This window comes from Vulpes vulpes, chromosome X, assembly GCF_048418805.1.
Source record: "Vulpes vulpes isolate BD-2025 chromosome X, VulVul3, whole genome shotgun sequence".
Classification (NCBI taxonomy): Eukaryota; Metazoa; Chordata; class Mammalia; order Carnivora; family Canidae; genus Vulpes; species Vulpes vulpes.
Genome location: NC_132796.1, coordinates 1,471,344 through 1,494,866, shown reverse-complemented (window position 1 = coordinate 1,494,866; position 23,523 = coordinate 1,471,344). Strand labels below are relative to the sequence as shown.

Here is a 23,523-nt window from a genome sequence, read left to right as displayed (position 1 = left end):
AATATGTTTTCCGCCGAGATAATTCTTTTAAAATCTCCACCAACGACTGCAGTTAGGTTTTTCAAAAGAGCAAAGAGAGAGTAGATGTACAAGGGGAGTTTCAGCATCTTAAAATCTTTTGCAAACTCTCCAGTTTGCGAGACGGAGTAGCTTCCGTCTTACCGTCTAATTGTATCTTATCAGCATTGCATCTTTAAGCCTCAACGCACACCTCTCCAGAAGGTGAGCATCATTAGCTGCACGTATAGGTGGATATAGCATCGCACTGACACAGCCTGGATGCAAGATTCAGTTACACACTCCTAGAAAAATAGGTGATCGAAGAAATGCTTAGAAGATAGATGATAGATAGATAGATAGATAGATAGATACATGGATGGATGGATGGATGGATGGATGGATGGATGAAAGGGCGGATAGATATAGATGGTAGATAAGACAGGTGGATGAATGGACTGATGGATAGATAGATGATTATTGGATGAATGGGTGATACATAGATGATGGATAAATCGGTGGATAGATGATGGATGGATGATAGATAGATAGTAGATATTCTCGATAGTTGGATGGATCAATAGACGATAGATATGATGGATGGATAAATAGATGATGGATGGATGGATGGATGGATGATAGATCATGGACAGATGGATGGATGGATAGATGATAGGTGATGGATGAATAGGTAGATGATGGATGGATAGATGATGGACAGATGGATAAATGATGGATGGATGGATAGATGATGGATGGATGATAGATAGTAGATATTCTTGATAGTTGGATGGATCAATAGATGATAGATATGATGGATGGATAAATAGATGATGGATGGATGGATGGATGATAGATGTTGGATGGATGGATGGATAATGGATGGATAGATGGATGGATGGATAGATGGATGGATGGATAGATGATGGACAGATGGATGGATGGATAGATGATAGGTGATGGATGAATAGGTAGATGATGGATGGATAGATGATGGACAGATGGATAAATGATGGATGGATGGATAGATGATGGATGGGTGATAGATAGTAGATATTCTCGATAGTTGGATGGATCAATAGATGATAGATATGATGGATGGATAAATAGATGATGGATGGATGGATGGATGGATGGATGGACGAATAGATGATAGGTGGTTGGATAGATAGAAGAATCGCTTCTATCACAGCACCTTTTCTCATTTAATTACACCCTTTATTGTGGTCCTATCATGTGTCTGAAAATGGGGGTATGTGTGCAACGACAAGGAGACACGTGTGTTGAGGTGAGAAATACCACGAAAAAGGCAGGCATGTCATCGGCCAAGCACACAGCTTCAGCCAGAGCTGCATCATTTCTGGAGATACAAGCAAGGAGCCAGCCTTGCAAGGAGGTCACACGTCCAGGACACCCTAATCCTGGAATCCTGGAAGCCCTCACCCTGTAATGCAATCTCTGCAAACAGACCCGCTCCCCAGGGAGCCTGGTTTGCTTCTAAGGCCAATCTGCCATCTCCCTGTGATGTCTGGGCTGCTGCTGGAGACTCCAGGGCCGCCCGCTGGGAGGCACAAAAGCAAATACAGTAGAAGCTCAAGGTCCGGGATGGGGAGGGGGTGTGGTGCGAATTGGAACCCATCCTGGCAGGAAGTGATGCCAGCCACATAGACCCGGCCTTACGTGTCATCTTAGAGCCACAAATGGCTCAAAACCCAAACGCACAATGATCCCGTTTCAGGGCAGCAGAAAAACAGGTGTCTCAAGAGGTGCTACGTGTGGGGCACGTACAGTGAAAAGTCGCCAAGGGCTTGTTGCTGGGATTTCTCAGCTATGAAGAGGATCCAGAGGATCCAGAGGCTCCCGGTCGCTGTAAGTCTGGGCCCGGAGCCTCAGTGTACCCGTTAGTGCCTTACCCCCCAGCATCATTCAGCAGCCCTGCCGCGAGCACCAGCTACTCCTACCGAAAGGCGCTCACCTCCTTTTTGCTATGATTTGTTCAATTCATGAGGGATTCTTGAAGCCGTGAAGTCATAAGACTGTTATGGGCCACGCCTGAGCCTCACATCAGGCCTCGGCCGAGCTCAGGCCAGCTCAGGCCGCAGAGAGCAAAAGTGCACGAGGGGGGCTACAAGGAGGGGGGTTGGATGTGATTCCCCGGGAAGTGTGCAGAGGGCTCTCATCCAGAGAAGTCTTTGAAAGGGATCCCGGGGCCTGGAATCGGCATCCTGCCACCCTCCGGAGGAAGGAAGACAGGTGGCTGCTCGGGAAGAGAAAACAGGCCAACAGGAATGGGCGGAAGGTGGAAGGAGCTCGCGCAGCGTGGTGGGCTTAGGGGGGTGCGACCCTGCTGGCGGGGAGGATGCTCGGTGGCCTGAGCACAGCTGTCCTCGGCTCTTCTTCTCTTCCTTTGGTAATTTGGTCATTTCTGAGGCAGATGCGGGGGCTGGGGCAGGGGGAGGGGGAGCCACAAAATGCCAGGCGTGCTCAGGAGGCATTTGTCAAGGCCAGGGCTTCCCCTCTCTGCAAGGGAGCGCAGCAGGCGAGCTCCCCGGGGGGGGGGGGGGGGGGTGACAAGGTCGGGAGGGGCAATGAATGAGTCACTGTGCTCAGCAGGAGGGTCCGCCCCGCTGCCGTAAGGCTCCTGCGGAAGAACAGCGGGTCCCCTGTGCGACCCGCCCGGCGGACGGTGCCCTGCAGGGCGGGGGCGGGGCGGGGGCGGGGGCGGGGGGGGGCCGCTCCCTGCGCAACCGAACTTGCTTCCCGCCAGCTCCTTGCCGGCCCTTTGAGGCCCGAGTCCGCTGCGCACATGCGTGCAGCGGCCCGCAGGCCCGGGACTCGCAGCCTCCGCTCCCTGCGGGGCCAGCGCCCACCCCCAGCCCCCAGCGCCCGCCTCCGCCCCCGCCCCCGCCCCGCCGCGCTCCCGGAGCGCAGCCCCTCAGGTAAGACGCCCTCCCCGCGGGCCGGCGCCGGGATGCTGCGCTGCTGTGCGGAGCAGCACCCACACCCGCCCTGCAGGGCACCCCCCCAGCCGCCCCAACCTGCAGGGCACCCTCACCCCGCCCCCACACTCTGCACAGCACCCCCCCAGCACTCCCCACCCTGCAAGGTACCCTCCCCACCGCTCCCCCACCCTGCAGGACACCGTCCCCCCGCCCCCCTTTGCCCTGCAGGTCACCCTCTCCCCCCACCGTCCCCATTACCCCTCCTCCCTACAAGGCAACCTCCCCCTCGCCCCCCCACCCCCGCACTGCAGGGCACCCCCCCAGCCGCCCCACCCTGCAGTGTATCCTCCCCACTGCCCCCCCACCCTGCAGAGCACCCTTCCCCTGTGCCCCCCACCCCACCCTGCAGGACACCCTCACCCCGCCCCCCTTTGCCCTGCAGGACGCCCTCCCCCCCCACCCCCCCAGCACCCCCCTCGCTTTGCAGGGCACCCCCCCAGCCGCCCCCAACCTGCAGGACACCCTCACCCCACCCCCACACTCTGCACGGCACCCCCCAGCACTCCCCACCCTGCAGGGTACCCTCCCCACCGCTCCCCCACCCTGCAGAGCACCCTTCCCCCCGTCCACCCCACCCCCGCCCTGCACTGGACTCTCCTCCAGCCCCCCTCCCCTCTGCAGGGCACACCCCCCCCTCCCCCACCCTGCAGGGTACCCTACCCCCGCACCCCCTCACCTTGCAGGGCACCCTCCCCAGCCCCCCCCCGCCCTACGGGGCATGCCCCCACCCCCCCTGCAAGGCACCCGCTCCCCCCGCCCTGCTGGGGACCCTCCCCCCTCCGCCCCTCCGCCCTACAGGGCCCCCCTCCCCCCTACAGGACACCTTCACCCTGCACCCCCCGGCCCCGCCCCCCATCCTTGGTGTCGGTCTCTGGCAATCCTCTAGAAGGGATTTTGCAGAAACATCAGTGGGAGATCTCAGTGGTTGCTGGGGGTTGGGGCAGGGAGGGATGAACAGGCGCAGCACAGGGGACGTTTAGGGCAGTGAAACCACTCTGTAGGATGGTACAGTGGTGGATCCATGTCATTATACGTTTGTCCAAACCCACAGAATGGACACCACCAACAGTGAGCCCCGATGTAAACTGAACGTTTTGGATGATAGAAACAGCACATAGGTACAATCACAAGACACCATACATCCTCCAGAAGGGGAAAAAAAAAAGTCCATGGAGCTGGGTGGCTCACACCTCACTAAAATGCTTCCTGGAAATGAATAAAGCAAATCAACAGCCATGGTTTGGTGCTAGACTTTGCCCGGTGATGGAAGCCGTCAGCCTTTATCGTTCTGAAAACTTCCCTACTGATGCGTGTCCACGTACAGCCCACACATGAACTTATTCCGTGGGGTCTTTCTCTACACATGCTTGGCCCTGTCCTCGCTACGCATTACGGGCGTCTGGTTGACCACAGGCTCATTACCCTGTCCTTCTGCTGAGGTGAATCAAGTGTGCAACGGTGTGAGAAATCACCTGAGATGGCCAAGGAGCTTGGGAAAAACCCCTACCACCTTGTGGCCAAGGACTGATGTTCACAGAACATGAAGGGCACGGAAAGGTCAGGCTGGATTGGAAGCTCGAGGAGCCCATCTGGCCCTCCTCGGGGTGGGGGGTGGCACTCATAGGAGGGCTGGGTGCCCTCTGGGCTCAGAAGCCCCCCAACTATGGAAGCCAAGATCTCTTCAAACAACTCATGAGTAGGGCTTCAGGTCACTGCAAAGGCCATGCCAGGTCAAGGTCCCTGACCCACAGAACCCCAACTTGGCTTTCCCTTCATGTCTGAGCCAGGAGCTGGGGAATTCCATGAAGAATTCGAACTTAATGGGGACAGAGTTTCACTCTGGATGGATGAGAAATTCCTGGACGTGGGTGGAGGCGATGGTTGTACGACTGTGTGAATATGCTCAAGGCCCCTGAGCTCCGTGCTTAACGATGGCTAAGACGGTACATTTCACTCTATGCATTTATGACAACTTTTTTTAAAAGATGGATATTGGAGATTATTTCAAGTCAATAATCTTATCACTTAATTTTGCATTTTCTCTCCTTTCTACATTCGATCTCAAAGATCACAAATCTGTGGTTCACGGGGGCAAACATCACCTGATTTGCAAATAATGTTGCAGCGGAAGCCAGCAACCCCAGTCACGTGTGTATCGTCCACGACAGCTGCCGTGTTACAGCCACAGAGTGGACCATCGGGGCAGGAAAGCCCCAAATATTTTAAATACTTACCACCTGGCCCTCGACAGACACACGTCCTATATTCTTAACGCAGCATTCAGCATCTTAAGTCTCTCCAATACGGAAGATCATTCTTTTCATGAGTTTTCAGTCATTGTTTTAAGGTTTTATTGAGAGCATCAGAGAGAAAGTCTCCCCTTTGCTCCGTACTTACTATTTTACATGTGGAATTGGTGCAAATCTGCTGCCTTTGTTATAATACACCTCTTTGTTTCCTACAGGGAATAAAAGGCAGAAGACAATATGCTGCATCTGGAGCATTCCTGGTAAGACGGGATTACGTGCGATCGTTAATCTTCTGTTTCTGCTTCTACATTTCTGTACGTCCCTTTGCCAGGATGCATCGACACAGTAGGCTTGCTCACCTCGCACTGATTGTGCATCGGGGGGACTGGTCCTGGGACTCCGGATTCATATCGGTGACTCACACTCCCCCCATCCGGGAGCTTCTGAAGGATCTTTTCATGTTTTCCACGGAGCCCGTATGGCCAATCTTCTTCAGAGACTCAGATCCCATCTGTATTTCATGGCACTGGGGATTGGAACACTCTTGTCCTGCTCTGTGTGGACGTGGCCAAAGCGGCTCCACGGACACCACGGTTATGGGAGTGATGAAGGTGAAACAGCCACCAGCCTTTGTGGCAATTCTTCCTTCTGATATGCCACCACGAGGGAGTCTCTACCCTGGGCTGGAACCTCCATCACCCCGACAGACCCACTTCCCATCAGGTATCAGTGAGCGAAAAAGGTCAGTCACATTCGTGCTGGACTATACGGAGACTTTGAATGGACTCAGAATCACCAGGTAGAGGGCACCTGAGTGTCTCAGTGGTTTGAGCATCTACCTTTGGCTCAGGATGTTACTCAGGGTCCTGGGATCGAGTCCCGCAGGGAGCCTGCTTCTCTCTCTCCTATATCTCCGTCTCTCTGTGTGTCTGCCATGAATAAATAAATAAAATCTTTAATAATTAAATAAAGTTTCTTTTTTTTTTTTTATTTATTTACGATAGTCACAGAGAGAGAGAAAGAGAGAGAGGCAGAGACACAGGCAGAGGGAGAAGCAGGCTCCATGCACCGGGAGCCCAACGTGGGATTCGATCCCGGGTCTCCAGGATCGCGCCCTGAGCCAAAGGCAGGCGCCAAACCGCTGCACCACCCAGGGATCCCAATCTTTAATAATTAAAAAAAAAAAAAGAATCACCAGATGGTATCGGTAAACCCTTGCCCTGACTTTTCCCCTCTGCCTTACTCTGGTCAGTAGGTCCACTCCCACAAAGTGCCAAAGATAACCCAGTTCACCACAGTTCACTTATTTAAGGAAAAATAAACAAGAGGCAAAGGGGAAGGAGCTATAGATAGATGTTCCTTGGACCTGATCTATGCATAATAAGAAACCAAATTAGGGCTTTTTCTTAATCATGGGTGTGATGATCTAACAACAGGGCTTCAAAAAAAAATTGTTTACAGTGGAAATAAAACCATCAAGAGCATGAATTGTCTTCAGCCAAAAAAATTAAATGCCTAAGAATGGACTCAAACTCTTCTGCAGTGGGATGCTAATATCAAAGTCCCCTAAAACGGTGACACCCCTAAAAAAATCCCATTTACAGAAGTCACGTAAATGGAATGGGAAGCAGGGTGAAGCGTTCACCGGCACCTTGTGTTTCAGGAGCTGGCTGGCTGTGATGGTCGGTGTGCTTCTGGGTGCGAGGCCCTCGGCTTGCGGGGATTTATCCGGTTCGCGTCCAAACATCCTTCTTCTGATGGCGGACGATTTTGGCATCGGCGATATCGGCTGCTATGGCAACAACAGCATCAGGCAAGGATGCGAGAATCACTCATCGGGCCTCCCGACGAAGACACCAGTGACAATGGATCTCGCTCTTCATACGTGCGATCCAAACTTCGACAGGATTCCGTGCATGTTTCCTTGAACACCCTCTTTCCCTTCCTTCTCCCCACCCCAGCACTAACCCCAGCTCAAATTCCTCCTGCCTATGACTCATCACTTCACTTTGAGACATGGTTTCCATCAGCACGGTCTGGGATAGACAGTGTCTGAAAAAACATTTGTGTTGCATCTGAGTCAAAGGCCCGAGCTTACTCATGCTCCGCTTCCACCCATCAGGCCAAGACCACCCGCTCATACATGACTTCAGCGCCTCCTGCTGAAAAGCTCTGCTTCAGACAGCCGAATCCATGTCACCCCCACGACATGCTTATCTGTCAGTGCTGCTCCATCTCTCTGAGAATGAGCTCGCTGCATCGCCTTAGTCACATCCCCATCACCCTTGAGGGCCCGGCTCAGGCCACAGCACGGAGCTACATCTGAATCCCACCCTCCCGTACCAACTACCATACGTTGGTGCCAGGAGGTCAAATTTCCCAATCGAAACTGTGAACCCCACGTGAAAAAGCACTGCGGGCTCTCAAGTCTGAGTTTCCCCTAATGCCCATCTCAGTACGAGTCGCGTGTTGCAAAAACTTAGCCAACGATATCAAAATGAGTTTCTGTTTCTTTGACGGTTCGGATGACATTTGAAGATCTTGCCTTTTGGTCATTCCCAAGAACACCTTGATGTGTTCCGTGATGATGGCCTGGTTTTCTATTGACTATGTAGGTGTGCCTGTGGAAAAGCCTGTTGAGTTTGTTTGTTAAGGAATAAAACTGTTCCTGTTTCCCTCTGCAGGACTCCAAATATTGACCGCCTCGCAGAGGATGGGGTGATGCTCACCCAGCACATCGCGGCTGCTTCAGTGTGCACCCCAAGCAGGGCTGCCTTCCTAACGGGCAGATACCCTCTGAGATCAGGTTTGTCCTCCCTCATGTCCAACCGTGGTTCTGGAGAAGAAAAAGCTCCCGATATTAGAGGAATTAAAGGGTGGGGAGATTATTCTCCCTGTGGGTAGACAATAATCTAAACCCTCCATGTTTTTACCATCAGATTAGGTCAGTAAGAGCCATAGAGCCCCACAGATAGTGAGGTCACGCAGGCAGGGGGATTGAGCAGGGAGTAGACGAAAAGTTCAAAAAGTCTGTGTGATGTCCTTAGAGTGCTTCTGCTCTTTGACCCTAAAGATAAGAAACCTCCACATCAAGGGCTATCTCCTTTGGTTAAAGCCAACTGATTGCAATTGTTAACCATATCTTGAAAGACCTTCACAGAAGCACCTCAACTAGTGGACTTGTGTTTGAATGACTAAACTAGAGACCACCTGGCTGTGGGACACATCAAACGGACTCTCACAGCCCCTCACATGTGTGGGTCCCTTGCACTGTCACATGCCCCAGGGAAGAAGGAGTCCCACCCAACGTCAGCAGAAACACGCCGGCTGTCTTCGTTATGGCCAAGAACCATGTATGTCTCACTAGTCTTCCCCCAAACCAGACGCATGCTCAAACATTTAGAAAAATCTCAGAAAGGATTCTCCAACTTCCTAAATAGTGATTGATGAGGTAGATTCACTCTTGGAACCAGGTAGATCTCTAGCAAGACGGAGCTGCATTCGTCAAAATGCTCTAGGAGGCACAGAGCATCTTCCAAATCGGTGGTTTTCCACTGCATACTGCAGAACTTTAGAAAAATGTTTAATTTACCTTTTTTAAACACTTGAGTAGATGCCTTGGGTATATCAGAGTCAGTGTGATTTTTATCCGCGGCTCCCTACGTTGTTAGCACATGCGGGTTGTCTGCGGTATCCTGCAACCGTTCCAAATCTGCACTTCCACCCCCAAACCAACTAAAACCACAGTCTCTAGTGGGGAGCGGAAGCAGATGGATGGCTCAGTTAGGTAAGCATCCAACTCTTGGATTTGGCTCAGGTCATGATTTCAGGGTCGTGAGACTGAGCCCCACATTAGGCTCCACATTCAGCCTGGAGTCTGCTTGAGATTCTCTTCCTCTCCCTGCTCACTCCCTCTCTCTCTTTCCCTAAAATAAATAAATAAATAAATAAATAAATAAATAAATAAATAAATATTAAAATAAATAAAATAAAATATAAAATAAAACTTTATGGATTGACAACCAGGTTTCAGAATATTCTGGAGCTTCCCAAATGATTCCAAAGTACAGGTGAGTTTGAGAATCCCTGCATTATATAAAGACTTCGGGGAAATGATAAAACCATTTTTAAGTCTCTTTCCTTTTTCTCCGTAAGTCTCTTTGTGTTTATAACCTTCACGTAAAAGGACACTAAGCCTTCTTGCTAAGTTTTCAATTAATTTTTCACCACATACTTTAAGTGAAAAATGAATAATAGTGATAAAATCTGTCAATTCATAATAATGATAGAATCTGTCAATGTGCGATGGTAACGTTTCTTTGAAAATGCTTCCCCAAAGGTATGGTTTCCAGTAATGGTTATCGTGTTCTTCAATGGACCGGAGTATCTGGAGGGCTTTCAACCAATGAGATAACTTTTGCAAAAATATTAAAAGACAGAGGATACGCCACTGGGCTAATAGGTATGTACATTTTTACTATTAAGCACCTTTCTTTTCTATGGAGAGTATATTCAACCAAAAAGGTTGGAAAGGCAGTGGTTTTGAGGCAGTGGGATTGTCCTCCAGACAGAAAGCTCCATGAATGCAGGGATGACCTCACTACAAAGAGTGCTTAGTGTTGGGGGATGCCTGGGTGGCGCAGCGGTTTAGCACCTGCCTTCGGCCCAGGGTGTGGTCCTGGAGACCCGGGATCGAGTCCTGGTCGGACTCCCTGCATGGAGGCTGCTTCTCCCTCTGCCTGTGTCTCTGCCTCTCTCTCTCTTTCTCTGTGTCTCTCATGAATAAATAAATTAAATAAATTATTAAATCTTTATAAATTTTAAATCTTTATAAATAAATAAATTAAATCTTCAAAAAAAAGGAGTGCTTACTTCAAAGTAGTTGCTCAAGAAATATCAGCTTAATGAAACACGTGGCATTTCTTGATATTTGTTGATGCACCTTGATTTTTGTTAAAAAAAGGAAATTTTTTTTTCTCAAGTCACCAAATTACCATCAATTTCCATAATGCTGTTTTCCCTAAATTCTGCACAAAAATGCGACTGCAAGGCTTAATTACTTCCCTCTCTGCTTCCATAAATAGCATACTTATCTTTCTAGATGTCAACAAACCATATCATATATAGAATGAAGTACGATGAAGGATAATCGTTTCTTGATAGGGGTCCAAGCTGTCGCTATCATTATCATGTCATAGTAATAATTTTTTATTAACAGTGCCATCTATTGATCATGAAGAGCAGCACTAGCTGATACACTGAGTATCACATGCAATAGGCTTATTATCATTTTTCAAGAGAGAAATCTATTTTTGTGGAACATTCCTTGGAAAATTGGAAAATTGCATGAGGTTTTCTGGATGAGAGACGCCACTTGGGGTGGTGGGAAGGCACACAGGTCTCTATCAACACTCTAGGAGTGACCATAGAGAAGCATGTGCCATTGATTGTACTTGAAACCTGTGCCATGTAGAACCTGTGGCCTACCATGACTCTGACCACCATTACCGTGGTTTAACAGAGACAGGGAAAGAAACATAATTCCAAAGTTGGGAAATCTTTTACCCTCACTGATTATAGCAGATTGAGTTTTCTAGAGCAATCAGACCACCCTGTGACTTCCTTATTGCTCAGTCACAGACCTTTGCAAACTCAGGTACAGTAGACTGAATCATGGTCACCAAAGATATCATGTCCTACTTGCTGGAAGCTAAAAAAAAATATTGACTTATATGGAAAAGGGGTCTTTGCTCATGGGACTAATTCAAGGATCTTGAGATGTGGAGATTATCCTGGATTACCCAGGTGGACCTTATATGCGAGGGCAAGGGTCCTATTAAGAGACAGGTAGAGGGATATTTGACGCGGAGGAGGAGAAGTGCGTGCCGCCACAGAGGCAGAGATGGGAGGGATAGGACCGCAAGTCAAGGAATGCATGAGTCCCCAGAAGCTAGAAGAGGCAGGAAGGATCCTTCCCAGGAACCTACAGAGGGAACATGGCCCTGTCACAGCTTGATTCTGGACTCGTGGCCTTAGAACTGGGTGAGCATGAATTGCTATTGTTTTAAGCAACCGCGTTTTTGGAAATTTGTTTCAGCAGCTTAGGAAATCATGTATCAAGTAACGTTGCCACGCAGGGTCCTCATTCCCCTGTAACCATGAAGCCAGGTGGTGATGGAACTCTACCCATGCACCTCTACTTGCCTGCCCTATTGCTGAACCCAGCAGAGCACCTGGAATGCAGCAAGCACACAATACCTACCAGCCAGTGATCAACTAGTTGTCATGTGGACGTACTTTTTGCCTTTCAGGAAAATGGCATCTGGGCCTCAACTGTGAATCTTCCAGTGATCACTGCCACCACCCACTCAACCATGGATTCGACCATTTCTACGGAATGCCCTTTTCCATGATGGGGGATTGCATCCACTGGGAGCTGTCAGAGAAGCGTGCTGGCATGGAGCACAAACTCAATGTCTGCTTCCAAATCATGGCCTTCGCTGCCCTCACGCTCACCGCTGGGAAACTCACCCACCTGACATCAGGCTCATGGACTCCGGTCGTCTGGTCAACCGTAGCTGCCACCTTGCTCTTCGTGACCTCATATTCTATAGGTGTCCTGATTGTTCACGCAGACTGCTTTCTGATGAGAAACCGCACCATCACTGAGCAGCCCATGCACTTTCAAAGGACGACATCTCTTCTTCTCAAAGAGGTCTCCTCCTTTGTCCAAAGGTGAGCATCAAAGAGTGAGCTCCATCCTAGTAGCGCTCTGGTCCGTGCTCAAAATGCATTTGAAAAAATCTTTTGAGTTCCTTTCTGTAATGGAGATATGAATGGGGAAATCGCCCTGGCCCAGAAAGAAATTTTTGGTAAATTGGGCCAGAGATGTTGTTCAGTTGAGTCCAGCTTGATCGCGCCCATTGAAACAAGTGACAGGTCAGTTGAAACTTGCTGCTGGCCCCTCCTACTTGGAGCCGGTCCTCTTATGTAAGCACTGACTGATCACCTCAGGCCATATTTAACTAACAAGACAAACTGAATCACTGAAGATTTACACCAAATTCTAAATATTTTTAAAGCTGGATCATCAGAACTGTTGCTAACTTGACCCTGAATGTAAATTTGAATAACAAAGGGACTCAGTATGTTGGAGCCAAGAGGGGCCTGGTAAAAAGCTACACCAGAGTCAGTTCCATGCTCCCCAAGTGTGTCCCAGTAAAGTGGGGGACACCGTGGAAACCCAATTCACCTGGTGGTGATGAGGTTGCGATCATGTTCCAGAACGTTCTTCTCATGGAATTGCCTAACGTGGGTCAGAAATGATGCTGATAATTACAGTTGACCCTTGAGCAACATGGGGTCCCTGGGGTATCAACAGCTGACACCATGTGTTGTTGAAAACCACATATACCTTTGAGCCCCCCAAAACTTAACTGTTAATAGCCTATTGTTGACTGGAAGTCTTACTGATAGCATAAGTAGTCGGTCAACCCATAGGTTGTATGAGTTCTTACAATAAAGTGAGCTAGAGAAAAGAAAATGTTATTAAGGAAATCATAAGGAAAATACATTTATGGGACTGTACTGTATTTATATCTTTAAAAAAAACCCACATATAAGTGGATCTGCAACACAATGAACCTGTGTTGTTCAAGGGTCAACCGTAGCTTGCAAATGGCAGCAGGTGAGCCTAACGTGCCCCAAGTAAGTCTAAGACGTTCACTTTTGTTTCTGTACTTTAACGACACACGGCGGGTCATAGAGATCAGATGCAGAGAGGGACAGGTGAGGCATCGCCTCGGTCGGGGGACGGTCACACTGAAATCAATAACCTAACAATCGTCATTTTAAAAGTGTGTTTTTAAACATGTTTAGGCTCATGTCAGAGCCTAAACTTTGTTGCTTGAGAGCAATTAAACAGAAAACCATACACGCAATGTCATTTTGTTCTATACGCTAATGTTCGGGACGGGAACATATCCCGAAATAATTGAATGGAATAATTGTCAGATCAGACAGTTGCCTGGCCTTCTTCTGTCTTACCTTCACTTGCCAGAAGTATGTAGGGTTATAAGTCGATAAATTCAGGGAAAGAATGCACAGTATCAGTGCAGATTTTGCAACAGACTTTATAGAAGGGTCAAGTCATCCCATTAAAGAGTAGCAGATACACTTGCTTGGACGTGATCATCTCGGTCTGTACTTTGCATCCCCGGGACCCGAATCTCTGCTTTATGTAAAAGTGGCTCCAGTCACTGTTATTTATTTTCAGAAACAAGCACAGACCTTTCCTCCTGTTTGTCTCCTTTCTACACGTGCACACCCCTCTGATCACTACCGAGAAGTTCCGCGGGAAGAGCGCGCACGGGCTGTACGGGGATAACACGGAAGAGATGGACTGGATGGTGGGTAAGTGCCTTTTCCCCGGTGAAAACGGAACTGGTGGAGGAGGAAAGGACATGAGGGATGAGATGACATTAATCCAGGCCACAGCTGGGAGAGGCAGTGTGAGTAGTGCGATCTCATCGAACGTGAAGGGTGTACGCGATTATAGCCTTTTCCTCACTGTGTTTGCTTTGTTTCTGCTCATCGCTGTCGTAGGTGGGTTAGTTTTCGACTCTCTCCCAGGAGAACATAGATTAAAACCCCCATGGGTAGGATGGTCTTGCTCTGTTTTCCTCCTGCATCCCCTGGGCTTGGAATCGTATCTGGCACGACAGACACCACACATTTCCTCAATGGTACACGGATATGGACACAGCCATTTTTCTGAGTCTCACCCAAGGACTTGGGTGCCCCTGGGTTGATGTAGTGGCAGACAGAGAGGGCCAGGAGCTACAGCAGCATGGGAATCAGAGATTTCAGGAGAAAACATACTTTTAAAAATCTGTTGGAAACATCACCTTGGAGGCAAATGCATTATTTGAGTGAATTGTTGGGGGAAATGCTGGACGTTGGGAGACACGTAGGCAAAGAGCTATGTCACATCACATCCCTAGTGGGGCTTCAGGACAAACTCACTCAGTACTGCACTATGGTCCTTGTGTGGAAGAGATTAAGAATCTCTGGAAAATACAGGCTGTTTTATGTGATACCAAATATTAAGTGTTTAAAACACAATTCACCATGACACAAGTTGAGGGAAACCCTTTTTCCGTGAATATAGGTGAGGATGTAGGTAATAGAACACGTACTGGATGATAAAGTCTGAAATTCTCCAGTACAGAGTAAAAAAAAAAAACAAAAACAAAAAAACCCTAAGTCCCTCAAGATAAGGAACTCTGAAGCCGTATTTCAAGAATCTTCTCTATGGCTTCCGTGCCTCTGTGTTCCAGTTTCAAACTCAATCAAGCCACAGTATGATCATTTTTTTAAATGAAAACCGTTGTCCTGGTGCAAGGAGGTGAAGGAGAAGGGATTTTTAGGACAGAGAATCTATTTTGTCTGATACTATAATGCTGGATGCACAGCATTATGCATTGATCAAAACCCTTAAAATGTACAACACCGAGAGTGAACTACCACAGAAACTACAGACTTTGGTTAATAGTAATGTGTCACTATTGGCTCACTGATGACACGAAGACTCGGCTTACCCATAAAACCCAAAGCTGTTCTAAAAATATCTAAATAAATAAATAAATAAATAAATAAATAAATAAATAAATATATTATTAATTTAAGGAGGGGGATTTAGTAGAACCGCAAATTCACAAATCTGTGTCCAAAACAAAGCACCTGAAAACAAAGAAATGTTTAAACCGTGGATGAGACCAAGAAAGAGCACACATAATGACATGGTTAATTTAAAGTTAAGTGAATGGACAATTGTCTTAATTGCGCTCAATCGAACCAATAAAATGCAGGATCATCAGACCGTATCAAAAAGCAAGACCGGAACCCCAAAGACATGCTGTTTAGATCTAAAGGCACAAATTAGGTCCCAGTAAAAGCTATCGAGAAACAGGATCTATTTGAGACCACAGTCAACTTTCACGATGCCCGGTCCTCATGACAGGGGGCAGATTAAAAGTCTGGTCCATTGTTAGAAATAAAATAATATGATTCTTCTCGTCCAGTTAAAAAAAAAATCTCATGGACTTGGCAAATTGCATCAACCATAAGCTTTCCCTTTGAGGTGACTATAAGACACCTGGAGCCAGAGGTGTCAACTATTCTTCATCGATGGACACATGTCGCCAATGCCATTGTCAGCCTTCTTCCTAGAGCCCCTCGATCTCCTTCTTTTTTTTCCCCCTCTTTCCTTTTTTTTAAATTGAAGTACGATTGACTCTATAATCTTCTTCTACCTCCTTTTTAAGACTTTGCTATGTTGTCCTATGTAGTGTATGCCCTACAGCTTGCCTTAAACTTTTTGGAAACAGGATGGGGTCTATCTAAGGGCGTACATGAATCTTGGGTCAGCATGATTCTACTGCTGCTCACCCCCATTAAATGTTAACGCTAAAGCCTCATTCTCACGGAAAGATCCAGAATGCTGAAGCACACGCTGAATACTTTGGTTTCAGACCCTCTTCCATTTTGACCGGCTCAAATGCATGTATCCTCTGCAGGGCAGATCCTTGATACTTTGGATATGGAAGGGTTGACCAACAGCACGCTTGTTTATTTTACGTCGGATCACGGGGGATCTTTAGAGGCCCAACTCGGAAAGGAGCAATATGGCGGCTGGAATGGAATCTACAAAGGTAGAGAGATGACCAGATCCTTGTGTATGGTCTTTATCCCCATCCTACAGTTCCCAACCCTTCCCATGGAATGGGGCCACCCCCCGTCAAGAGAATCACCAGGGACTTTGCTTTGCGATTCAGGGTGGCAATGACAATTTGTCATGGTCAAATCTGTTGTGTGTGTGTTTTTTTTTTCCTTTTGCACAATGCCGTGGGTTTTGGTATATTCACGGAATTGTGCAACTGTCCCCACCGCTGAATTGCAGAACATGGTCACCTCCTCAAAAAGAGACTCAGTACCCATTTGCCATCATTCCCCGGTTCCTCCTTCGCCCAGCCCCGGGCAAGCACCAACTTATTTCAGCCTCGGTGTGTTTCCCCATCGTAACCATGTCATGTAAATGGAGCCATGCAGTATTGGCTTGTCTACCGGCTTCCTTCACCGTTTTCCAGGTTCATCCACATTTTGACAAGTGTTAACTGCTTCATTCCTTTTCATGGTTGAAAACCCTTCCGTTGTACGGATGGACCACATTTTGATTATCCCTCCATCAAGTGATGGACTCAGGAATTAGGCAATGCATCCAAGCAGAGTGGGTGCCACGGCAGCCACATCATATTCAAACTGGAATCCTATCAACTACAGACACATCATCCTTGGATGTACCCGCCCCCCCAAAGATCGTAAAACACGCTGCCAAAGAAAACATGGAACAATCACATTCTTTTCTGTTCATGTTTACACACAGGTGGCAAAGGGATGGGGGGCTGGGAAGGTGGAATCCGCGTCCCGGGGATCTTCCGGTGGCCTGGGGTGCTGCAGGCCGGCCGCGTCATCCACGAGCCCACCAGCCTGATGGATGTTTTCCCCACCGTGGTCCAGCTGGGGGGCGGTGAGGTGCCCCAGGACAGGTACAGACAGCCCAGGGAACCCTAGCAACTCAATTTGGCACAGAAACATGTCTGTGAAATGTCATTGTCCTTCTTGTATTGCATGATACATCCATGAAATGAGTATCCGGGGCAACACTCTAGGCTCCCTGTTATTAGCGACAGGGGTCAGCTGTCTGCTTCATTTTATACGTACGAATCCACTTCTCCTCTCCCGATTCCTAAGTGGAGGCATTTCATTATGGCGGTCATTGAAAAAGCCAACAATTCATCACAGGAAACTCCTTTTCACGTAGTGTGGTAGAGATTTGGCATAGATTCCAATTTTCCTTTGTCTTAAAAATTACAGAAAATTTAGGGTGGGGGAGTAGAAAATAAAATTATGTCATAATCTGATAATTATGTATACAATCATATAATTATTATGCAATCACATGATAAATGATCCTCATGCAATTACAAATTGTACGATATATATCACGTATCTAGATCTACATCTAGATCTATCTAGATAAGCAGATTTAGATATATCTTTTAGATAGATTTTCCATAGTTTATATGTATTGATGTAAATATAGAGAGAGATTTAGAGGTCCTTGTGCCTCTAAATAAATATTTAATAATTAATATTTAATTAATAAATAAAGAATTTAATGCCTTCGTGGTATTTTCTTTCAACCATCCCCTTATGGTTGGACACTAGCCTTGCCGTAAAAAAATAAACAACGACAAAAATAACCACTATCTTGTCATGTTACTGCCTGTCATAATTACTTCCTTAGTAAGAATCCTTTAGAATGTAAATTCCTGAGTCAAAGAATATGGCCATTGATAGGTAAATCTTTTGATATGTTTTGTCAAATCGTTCCTTGGGGATCACCACCAGCCATAAGGGAGATGTCTATTTTAAAACATAATAGAACTAAAATAAATATAAATTCCTGTATAGGTTCCTCATATGTGTGTATACAAACGTACATATATGTGTGTATTGTAATTTTCACTGTTTTATCACTAGAGAGGTTGACTCTTTCACCTTAACATTCTGTTTTTTCTTGCACTCAATATCATATCTTTTTTTCTTTTTTCCCCTAATTGGATGCTAATTTTTATTTTTATTTATTTTAAATTTTAAGATTTTATTTATTCATGAGAGACACAGAGAGATAGAAAGAAAGAGGCAGAGACACAGGCAGAGGGAGAAGCAGGCTCCACACAGGGAGCCCGACGCCCGACTTGATCCCGGGTCTCCAGGATCACACCCTGGGCTGAAGGCGGCGCTAAACCGCTGAGCCACCCAGGGCTGCCCGGATGCTTATTTTTAAATTAAGTTCTAATGTATCATTTGCTTTAAAAATACAAATTTATGTGACATGTATATTGCAAATGTGTTGTTGCACTAGAACGTAAAATAAATACGGCCATATAGTGTGTGCATATATATGTGCTTGTGCGTATATGAATACATATATTTGAAGGTGTAATTTTATATATGTATACACGTGTATGCACGCACATCCATGTTGTTCATAGATTCTTTTATTTCATTTTTCATGATAACTAGTAACTCTAAGTAAAGTCAACTTGGGGTTCTGAATTCTCTACCTTGATAAAGAACATTGGTCAAATTACAGAGAAAGATCCCTTTTTAGATTAGAGTTTTTAGATTAGATTAGATTTTTAAGATTAGATTAGATTTTTTAGATCTAAAGATCCCTTTAGACTTTAGACTTTTACATCTGTAAAAATCTATCCTCAATATTGATGATTTACTTTTGATCCTGAAAACTGACCAGGTCACTGGGACAGAAAATGCTCAGGGCCATCCCTGCAAATCACAAGTGGTGGATTTGGGCTTTCTCCTAAGAAGGGTGGAGAAAAGTGCAAGTGGGATCCCAAGAAACCTCCACCCATCCTGAATGGGACTGGAGCTGGATCTTGGAAACTGAAGAAGCCGAGGAAGTTGGAAAGGGGGGGAGACAAGGCAGACAGGCGTGGAGGAGGGGCTTCGGAGGCAGACAAGGAAATGGTACCCGGTGTTGATGAAGAACGCACCATATCCCTTAATGGCTTAGAGCCCAATAGAGTGTAAGACCGAAAAGGCATTTCACCGAATCCTCAGCTTTTTCTTGCATTCATTATAAGGTTGGGCAGGTGATACTTTAAGCCGAGCATGTCGGGTCCTCAGGGCTCTTGTAGCCAGAGCCGGTGCCTGTAGACGAGTAATGGGAGTGGTTGTTTCAATGCTTCCCCAAGCTCGCTAAGGCTCGCGCGTGCCCTGTGTGCGCACTTGCAGCATCCGTGAGTCTCCGTGCTCCTGTCTGCAGGGTGATTGATGGCCGGGACCTGCTGCCCTTGCTGCTGGGGACAGCGCAACACTCTGCCCACGAGTTCCTGCTGCACTACTGCGAGAATCTCCTGCACGCAGCCCGCTGGCGCCAACGGGACGGTGAGTGCTCTGGGTGACTGAGTCGCATCTTGGCCCCTGCTCCCGTGGCTCTGCTTCACACCAGCCCTTTTCTCTGTTTCTTGGCACTAATTTTTCCTGACATCAGCAACATCCTCGCTAATGCAAGCCGCCAATCACCTTAGCACCCTAATACCGTCGCTTTTGGACGGGATTTTTATATGGCTTTCCTGCGCCCCAGTGCTCCAGTCTGCCTCTCCCCCTTGGAAGCCTCTGCCCTTAACAACATTGGTTTCCACCCGTCTCAACCACCTTAACTCAATGACTCCCTTACATCCTTGTTGTAATAATCATAACTTTGTGATATAAGCAGCAACGTCCATGCGGAATAATCTTTGTACTTAGAAATTTCTGGGCTGTTTTGGCCCAACTGGGCTTTTAAAATAACTGTAAAGTCATTTTTTTTAAAAAATTACAGCTAGATTTTTAAAAATCCTATGGAAATATGAATTGGCTTTGCATCCCACGTGTAAATTCTACTCAGGGAGAAAGACTGGTTATCTTCACAATATCAGGTTTTCCCAACTGAAACATGTTTTGTCCCTCCACTTATTCTTCTTATTTCAAAAGTATTCATTTCATCAAGCACAGTTTCTCCTGTCCCAATAATCTCATTGTATTTCATTTGCCTCCACGTTTATATGGATCTGTTCTCCGTCTTCAGCGAACTGGCATATCCAGAGGTTTTCTGTTTTTAGGCGTCATTTTTCTTTCGAAAATCCAGTTCTTGCATCTGCTCAAAAACTGTTATTTTTTAATTTTATACGCAGCTGATTTCTGCCGCTACCTTTGCCTTCTGATAACAGAGTTTCACCTAATCGAGTCACTTTTCTTCATTTCTAGTTCCCTATTATTTTGCCACGTGCTGATATTTTCTCCTCTCTTTTGGATTTGCCCTACGATTGATTGGATGTGTGACTTTGTGATTGCGTAGGTTTTATGATTCTTTTCTTCCTCCGGTGTTTGGGAAGAGCCGTATTCTCCTTGTGATTTATCTCTTACCTTTCCATTCCTCAAAACCATTCTCTTAGAAGCCTCGAGCGGTGTGAATCAAGAGTGAGGCATACCTCTTGGGATTTCCCTTATTTAAGAGACATCTTTTTTTTTTCTTTTTCTTTGAATGTCCCTCGTTTTCATCCATTCTTTTCAATATCTTTGTAATCTGGTATGACTTTTATTGCTACATTTTTGGTTCTTTACAGTCACTTCTTACACATCTCCTTCCCTTTTTGAGGGTTTTCTGAAAACCGTCATTCCATTGTACAGCCCAGTCTACAACCATGCAGGCCTAGCAGTATAGATAACCGGGTCCAGTGTTCAAATCTGTTCTTTTACATTGTGGCTACCCCATCACTGACCTGTCATCTCTGTTATTGGGCGAATATTTCTATATTTTTTTAATGGTGAGTAGAGTGTATTCTCACAGCCCAAGCCTCTTCAATGGTACCCCTACGTGGCCTCCAGAGGTCTCCTGTTTATCCTACATGCATGATCCACTTAACCCCCTGCTGAAAATCATCCCAAGACCACCACTGCACACACATCAGGATAAATTCGTCCTTGTACTATGAGCGAGGCTCTCCCCATCTCAGAACACTCATAGGGGGACTGGATCTCCATGTGACTGGCTCATTCTTGATGGTCAAATGCAAAATTACCTTCCCAGCAAGGCTTTCTTGACCCAAACGAGTCCCCCTACACCCATGCACCCCAGACACTCACACCTACCTCCACCATCACCTCCTGCCACCTGGACCAGTTGTATTTTTTCCCCAGGCATTTTGCACTTCACAGTTTCCTTATTTGTGTATGTTTACAACTATCTGGTCTCTTTCCACTCACTAAGACTTTTTCTCTCTTTTCTTTGTTCTTAACACATTTGCTGAATTATGGAAGTAGTGGGTGACCTTTATTGAGCAGGTGACGGAGGGTATTCCATTTCATCCCGGAGACAATGGTAGATGACAAAGGCTATGCCCATGACTCAGGTGAGCAAACTGGGAGCTGCTAGGTCACCCTCAGTGCTCAGAGGTGGACAGAGGACAGAGATGTTAATCACAGGGTGCAGGTCTGTAAACAGCAAAGCACAGGGGCACCAGCCCCAGGAAGCAGGACTCAGGCAGGGCGTAAGAAGGAGGGGGCATGCCCTCCTGCTTGCACACACTTGCTAGGGAGGGGCCTAGGGCCGTGCTTCCTGGCCTCCTTCTCCTGATCCCAGGAGCAGCTGTGACCCATATCTGTCCCTGCTTCCTGGTCTTTCTGCCCCTGGAGGAGGCAGGGCCACTAGAGTCCTCTCTACCCTCCAGTGACACACATGGCTTCCCCAGACTCACTGGTGCCATTTTAAGCCTCTGAGCATCCTGCCTGGGACAACCTATGACAGGAGGAGTTCACTCCTTTGCCAACAGCTTTCCCGAGCTGTGATTCCATCTTAGCTCGGGACAGACTGGTGGCTTCTAGACAACAGACGTCTGCTGGGTGGTAGATGGCCACCTTCTTGCTGTGTCCCCGCATGGTGGAGAGACACAAGGGAAGCAAAGCTCTGTCCTGACTCTTGTCAGAGCTCATCCCATTCCTGAGGGCTCTGTCCTCGTGACCTGTTAACCTCCCAACGACCACCTCCTGGTTCCATCCTGTTGTGGGTCAGGGCTGCGGTATATGAATTTTGGAGGCACGCAAATTCGGTGCGTAACATTCACATAATGTTAAGACTCAATCTTTTAAAATGTACAGCTTGGGGGCATTTAGCACATTCAACATGTTGTGCAGACGTCATCTGTGCCTAGTTCCAGAACATCCCGTTCCTCCAGAGACCCGGTCCCCATTAGCTCTCACTCCCCATTCTCCCACCCAGGTGCAGGTATCCACCTTCTACTTTCTGGGACTATGGATTTGCCTGTTGTGGACGCCTCATACAACTGGGATCGCACACTCTGTGGCCTCGTGTGTCTGGCTTCTGTCACCGAGCACCCCGTGTTTGAGGTTTATGTCAGAGCTCCATTTATCTTTATGGCAGAATGCCATCCCATTGCGGGGCTGGGCCACATCTGCTTATCTGCTTATCCATTCCTCGCTTCAAGGACACGTGGGCCTGTCTCCAGCAACACATTCTATGTCTCCACGTGAGCCCCCTGACATCCTTGTCCTTCCCTCAGGAGGAAGACTGTGGAAGGTCCACTACACGACCCCACTGTTCCACCCAGAGGGAGCCGGCGCCTGCTACGGGAGAGGGGTCTGTCCCTGCTCCGGGGACCAGGTAGCCCATCACGACCCACCTTTGCTCTTCGACCTGTCCAGAGACCCTTCTGAAGCCCACGCCCTCACTCCGGACACGGAGCCCTCGTTCTATCACGTGATGGACACAGTGGCTCGGGCCGTGGAGGAGCATTGCCGGACCCTCATCCCAGTTCCGCTGCAGCTGGATACGCTGGGCAACATCTGGAGGCCCTGGCTGCAGCCGTGCTGTGGCCAGTTCCCCCTCTGCTGGTGTGACCGGGAAGGCGACCCACGATAACTGCCCCGTGGGACAGCTGGGTCCCCCCACCCCGACCCCTGCCCTTCGTTGCCGGTGGAAATTAAACCCCCCTCTGAAGTTAAGTCGTCCATTTGCATGAGTGGGACAGTTGTGCCCTTCCAAACGCAGAGGTATAAGGAAGAGGCAGGGGCGTGCGCTCGTCACGGACGAGCCAGGAGGGGTCGTTCAGGCCCGGCAACAAGGGAGTGGGGAGCAAAGCCCGTCCTGCCATGGGCATTTCCACCAGCGGACCCCAGCCCCATCCGTTTGGTGGGACCCCACCAAGAGTGCACAGTCCCAGTGGAAGCTATTCCTGTGTCATATGGAGTAGGGGTTCGCGTGCGCAGAGTCGTCGTTGGCTGTGGGGCCTGGGGGAAGATCCCCATCCTGCTGGAGGCCCATCCTGGGCGCGTCCAGTGCGACGAGCCGGGCCCTCATGCAGTGACCTCCCAGTACAGAGCAGGACACCGAATATCCAGGACGGCCCCCCAGTTCTGGGCTTCCCTAAGTCACCAGGGCATGTGTTCACCAAGAATCACTTGAAGACGCCCCGTTTGAAGTGACTTTTTCCTCCTCAATGCTGAAAATAATAAACCGACAGGCTGAGTTGGCCCCCAGGTCTCCCCTTCTTTTTTTTAAATATTTGTTTATCTGTTTATGTATGTATGTATTTATTTATTTATTTATTTATTTATTTATTTATGATAGA

The 23,523-nt window shown here is 47.7% G+C and overlaps 1 protein-coding gene across 14 annotated transcripts; it reads left to right on the top strand.

Annotated features, from left to right (window-relative positions):
- The first annotated feature begins 2,058 nt into the window (after positions 1 to 2,058).
- ARSL (arylsulfatase L) lies at positions 2,059 to 23,427 on the top strand. 14 transcript variants are annotated; one of them, XM_072744997.1, is made up of 12 exons: positions 2,902 to 2,936; positions 4,413 to 4,556; positions 5,464 to 5,508; positions 6,912 to 7,061; positions 7,933 to 8,054; positions 9,588 to 9,710; positions 11,560 to 11,983; positions 13,524 to 13,660; positions 15,826 to 15,960; positions 16,692 to 16,854; positions 19,161 to 19,282; positions 22,456 to 23,427. In XM_072744997.1, the coding sequence occupies exons 3-12, from the start codon at positions 5,486 to 5,488 to the stop codon at positions 22,812 to 22,814; spliced, it is 1,758 nt and encodes a 585-aa protein (XP_072601098.1). In that variant the 5' UTR covers positions 2,902 to 2,936; positions 4,413 to 4,556; positions 5,464 to 5,485; the 3' UTR covers positions 22,815 to 23,427. The 14 variants fall into 14 exon arrangements, with proteins under 14 accessions (XP_072601095.1, XP_025840408.2, XP_072601101.1 ...); XM_072744994.1 differs by lacking the exons at positions 2,902 to 2,936; positions 4,413 to 4,556 and adding an exon at positions 2,059 to 2,407 and having other exon boundaries at positions 5,464 to 5,990; XM_025984623.2 differs by lacking the exons at positions 2,902 to 2,936; positions 4,413 to 4,556 and adding an exon at positions 2,134 to 2,407.
- Positions 23,428 to 23,523: the final 96 nt, after the last annotated feature.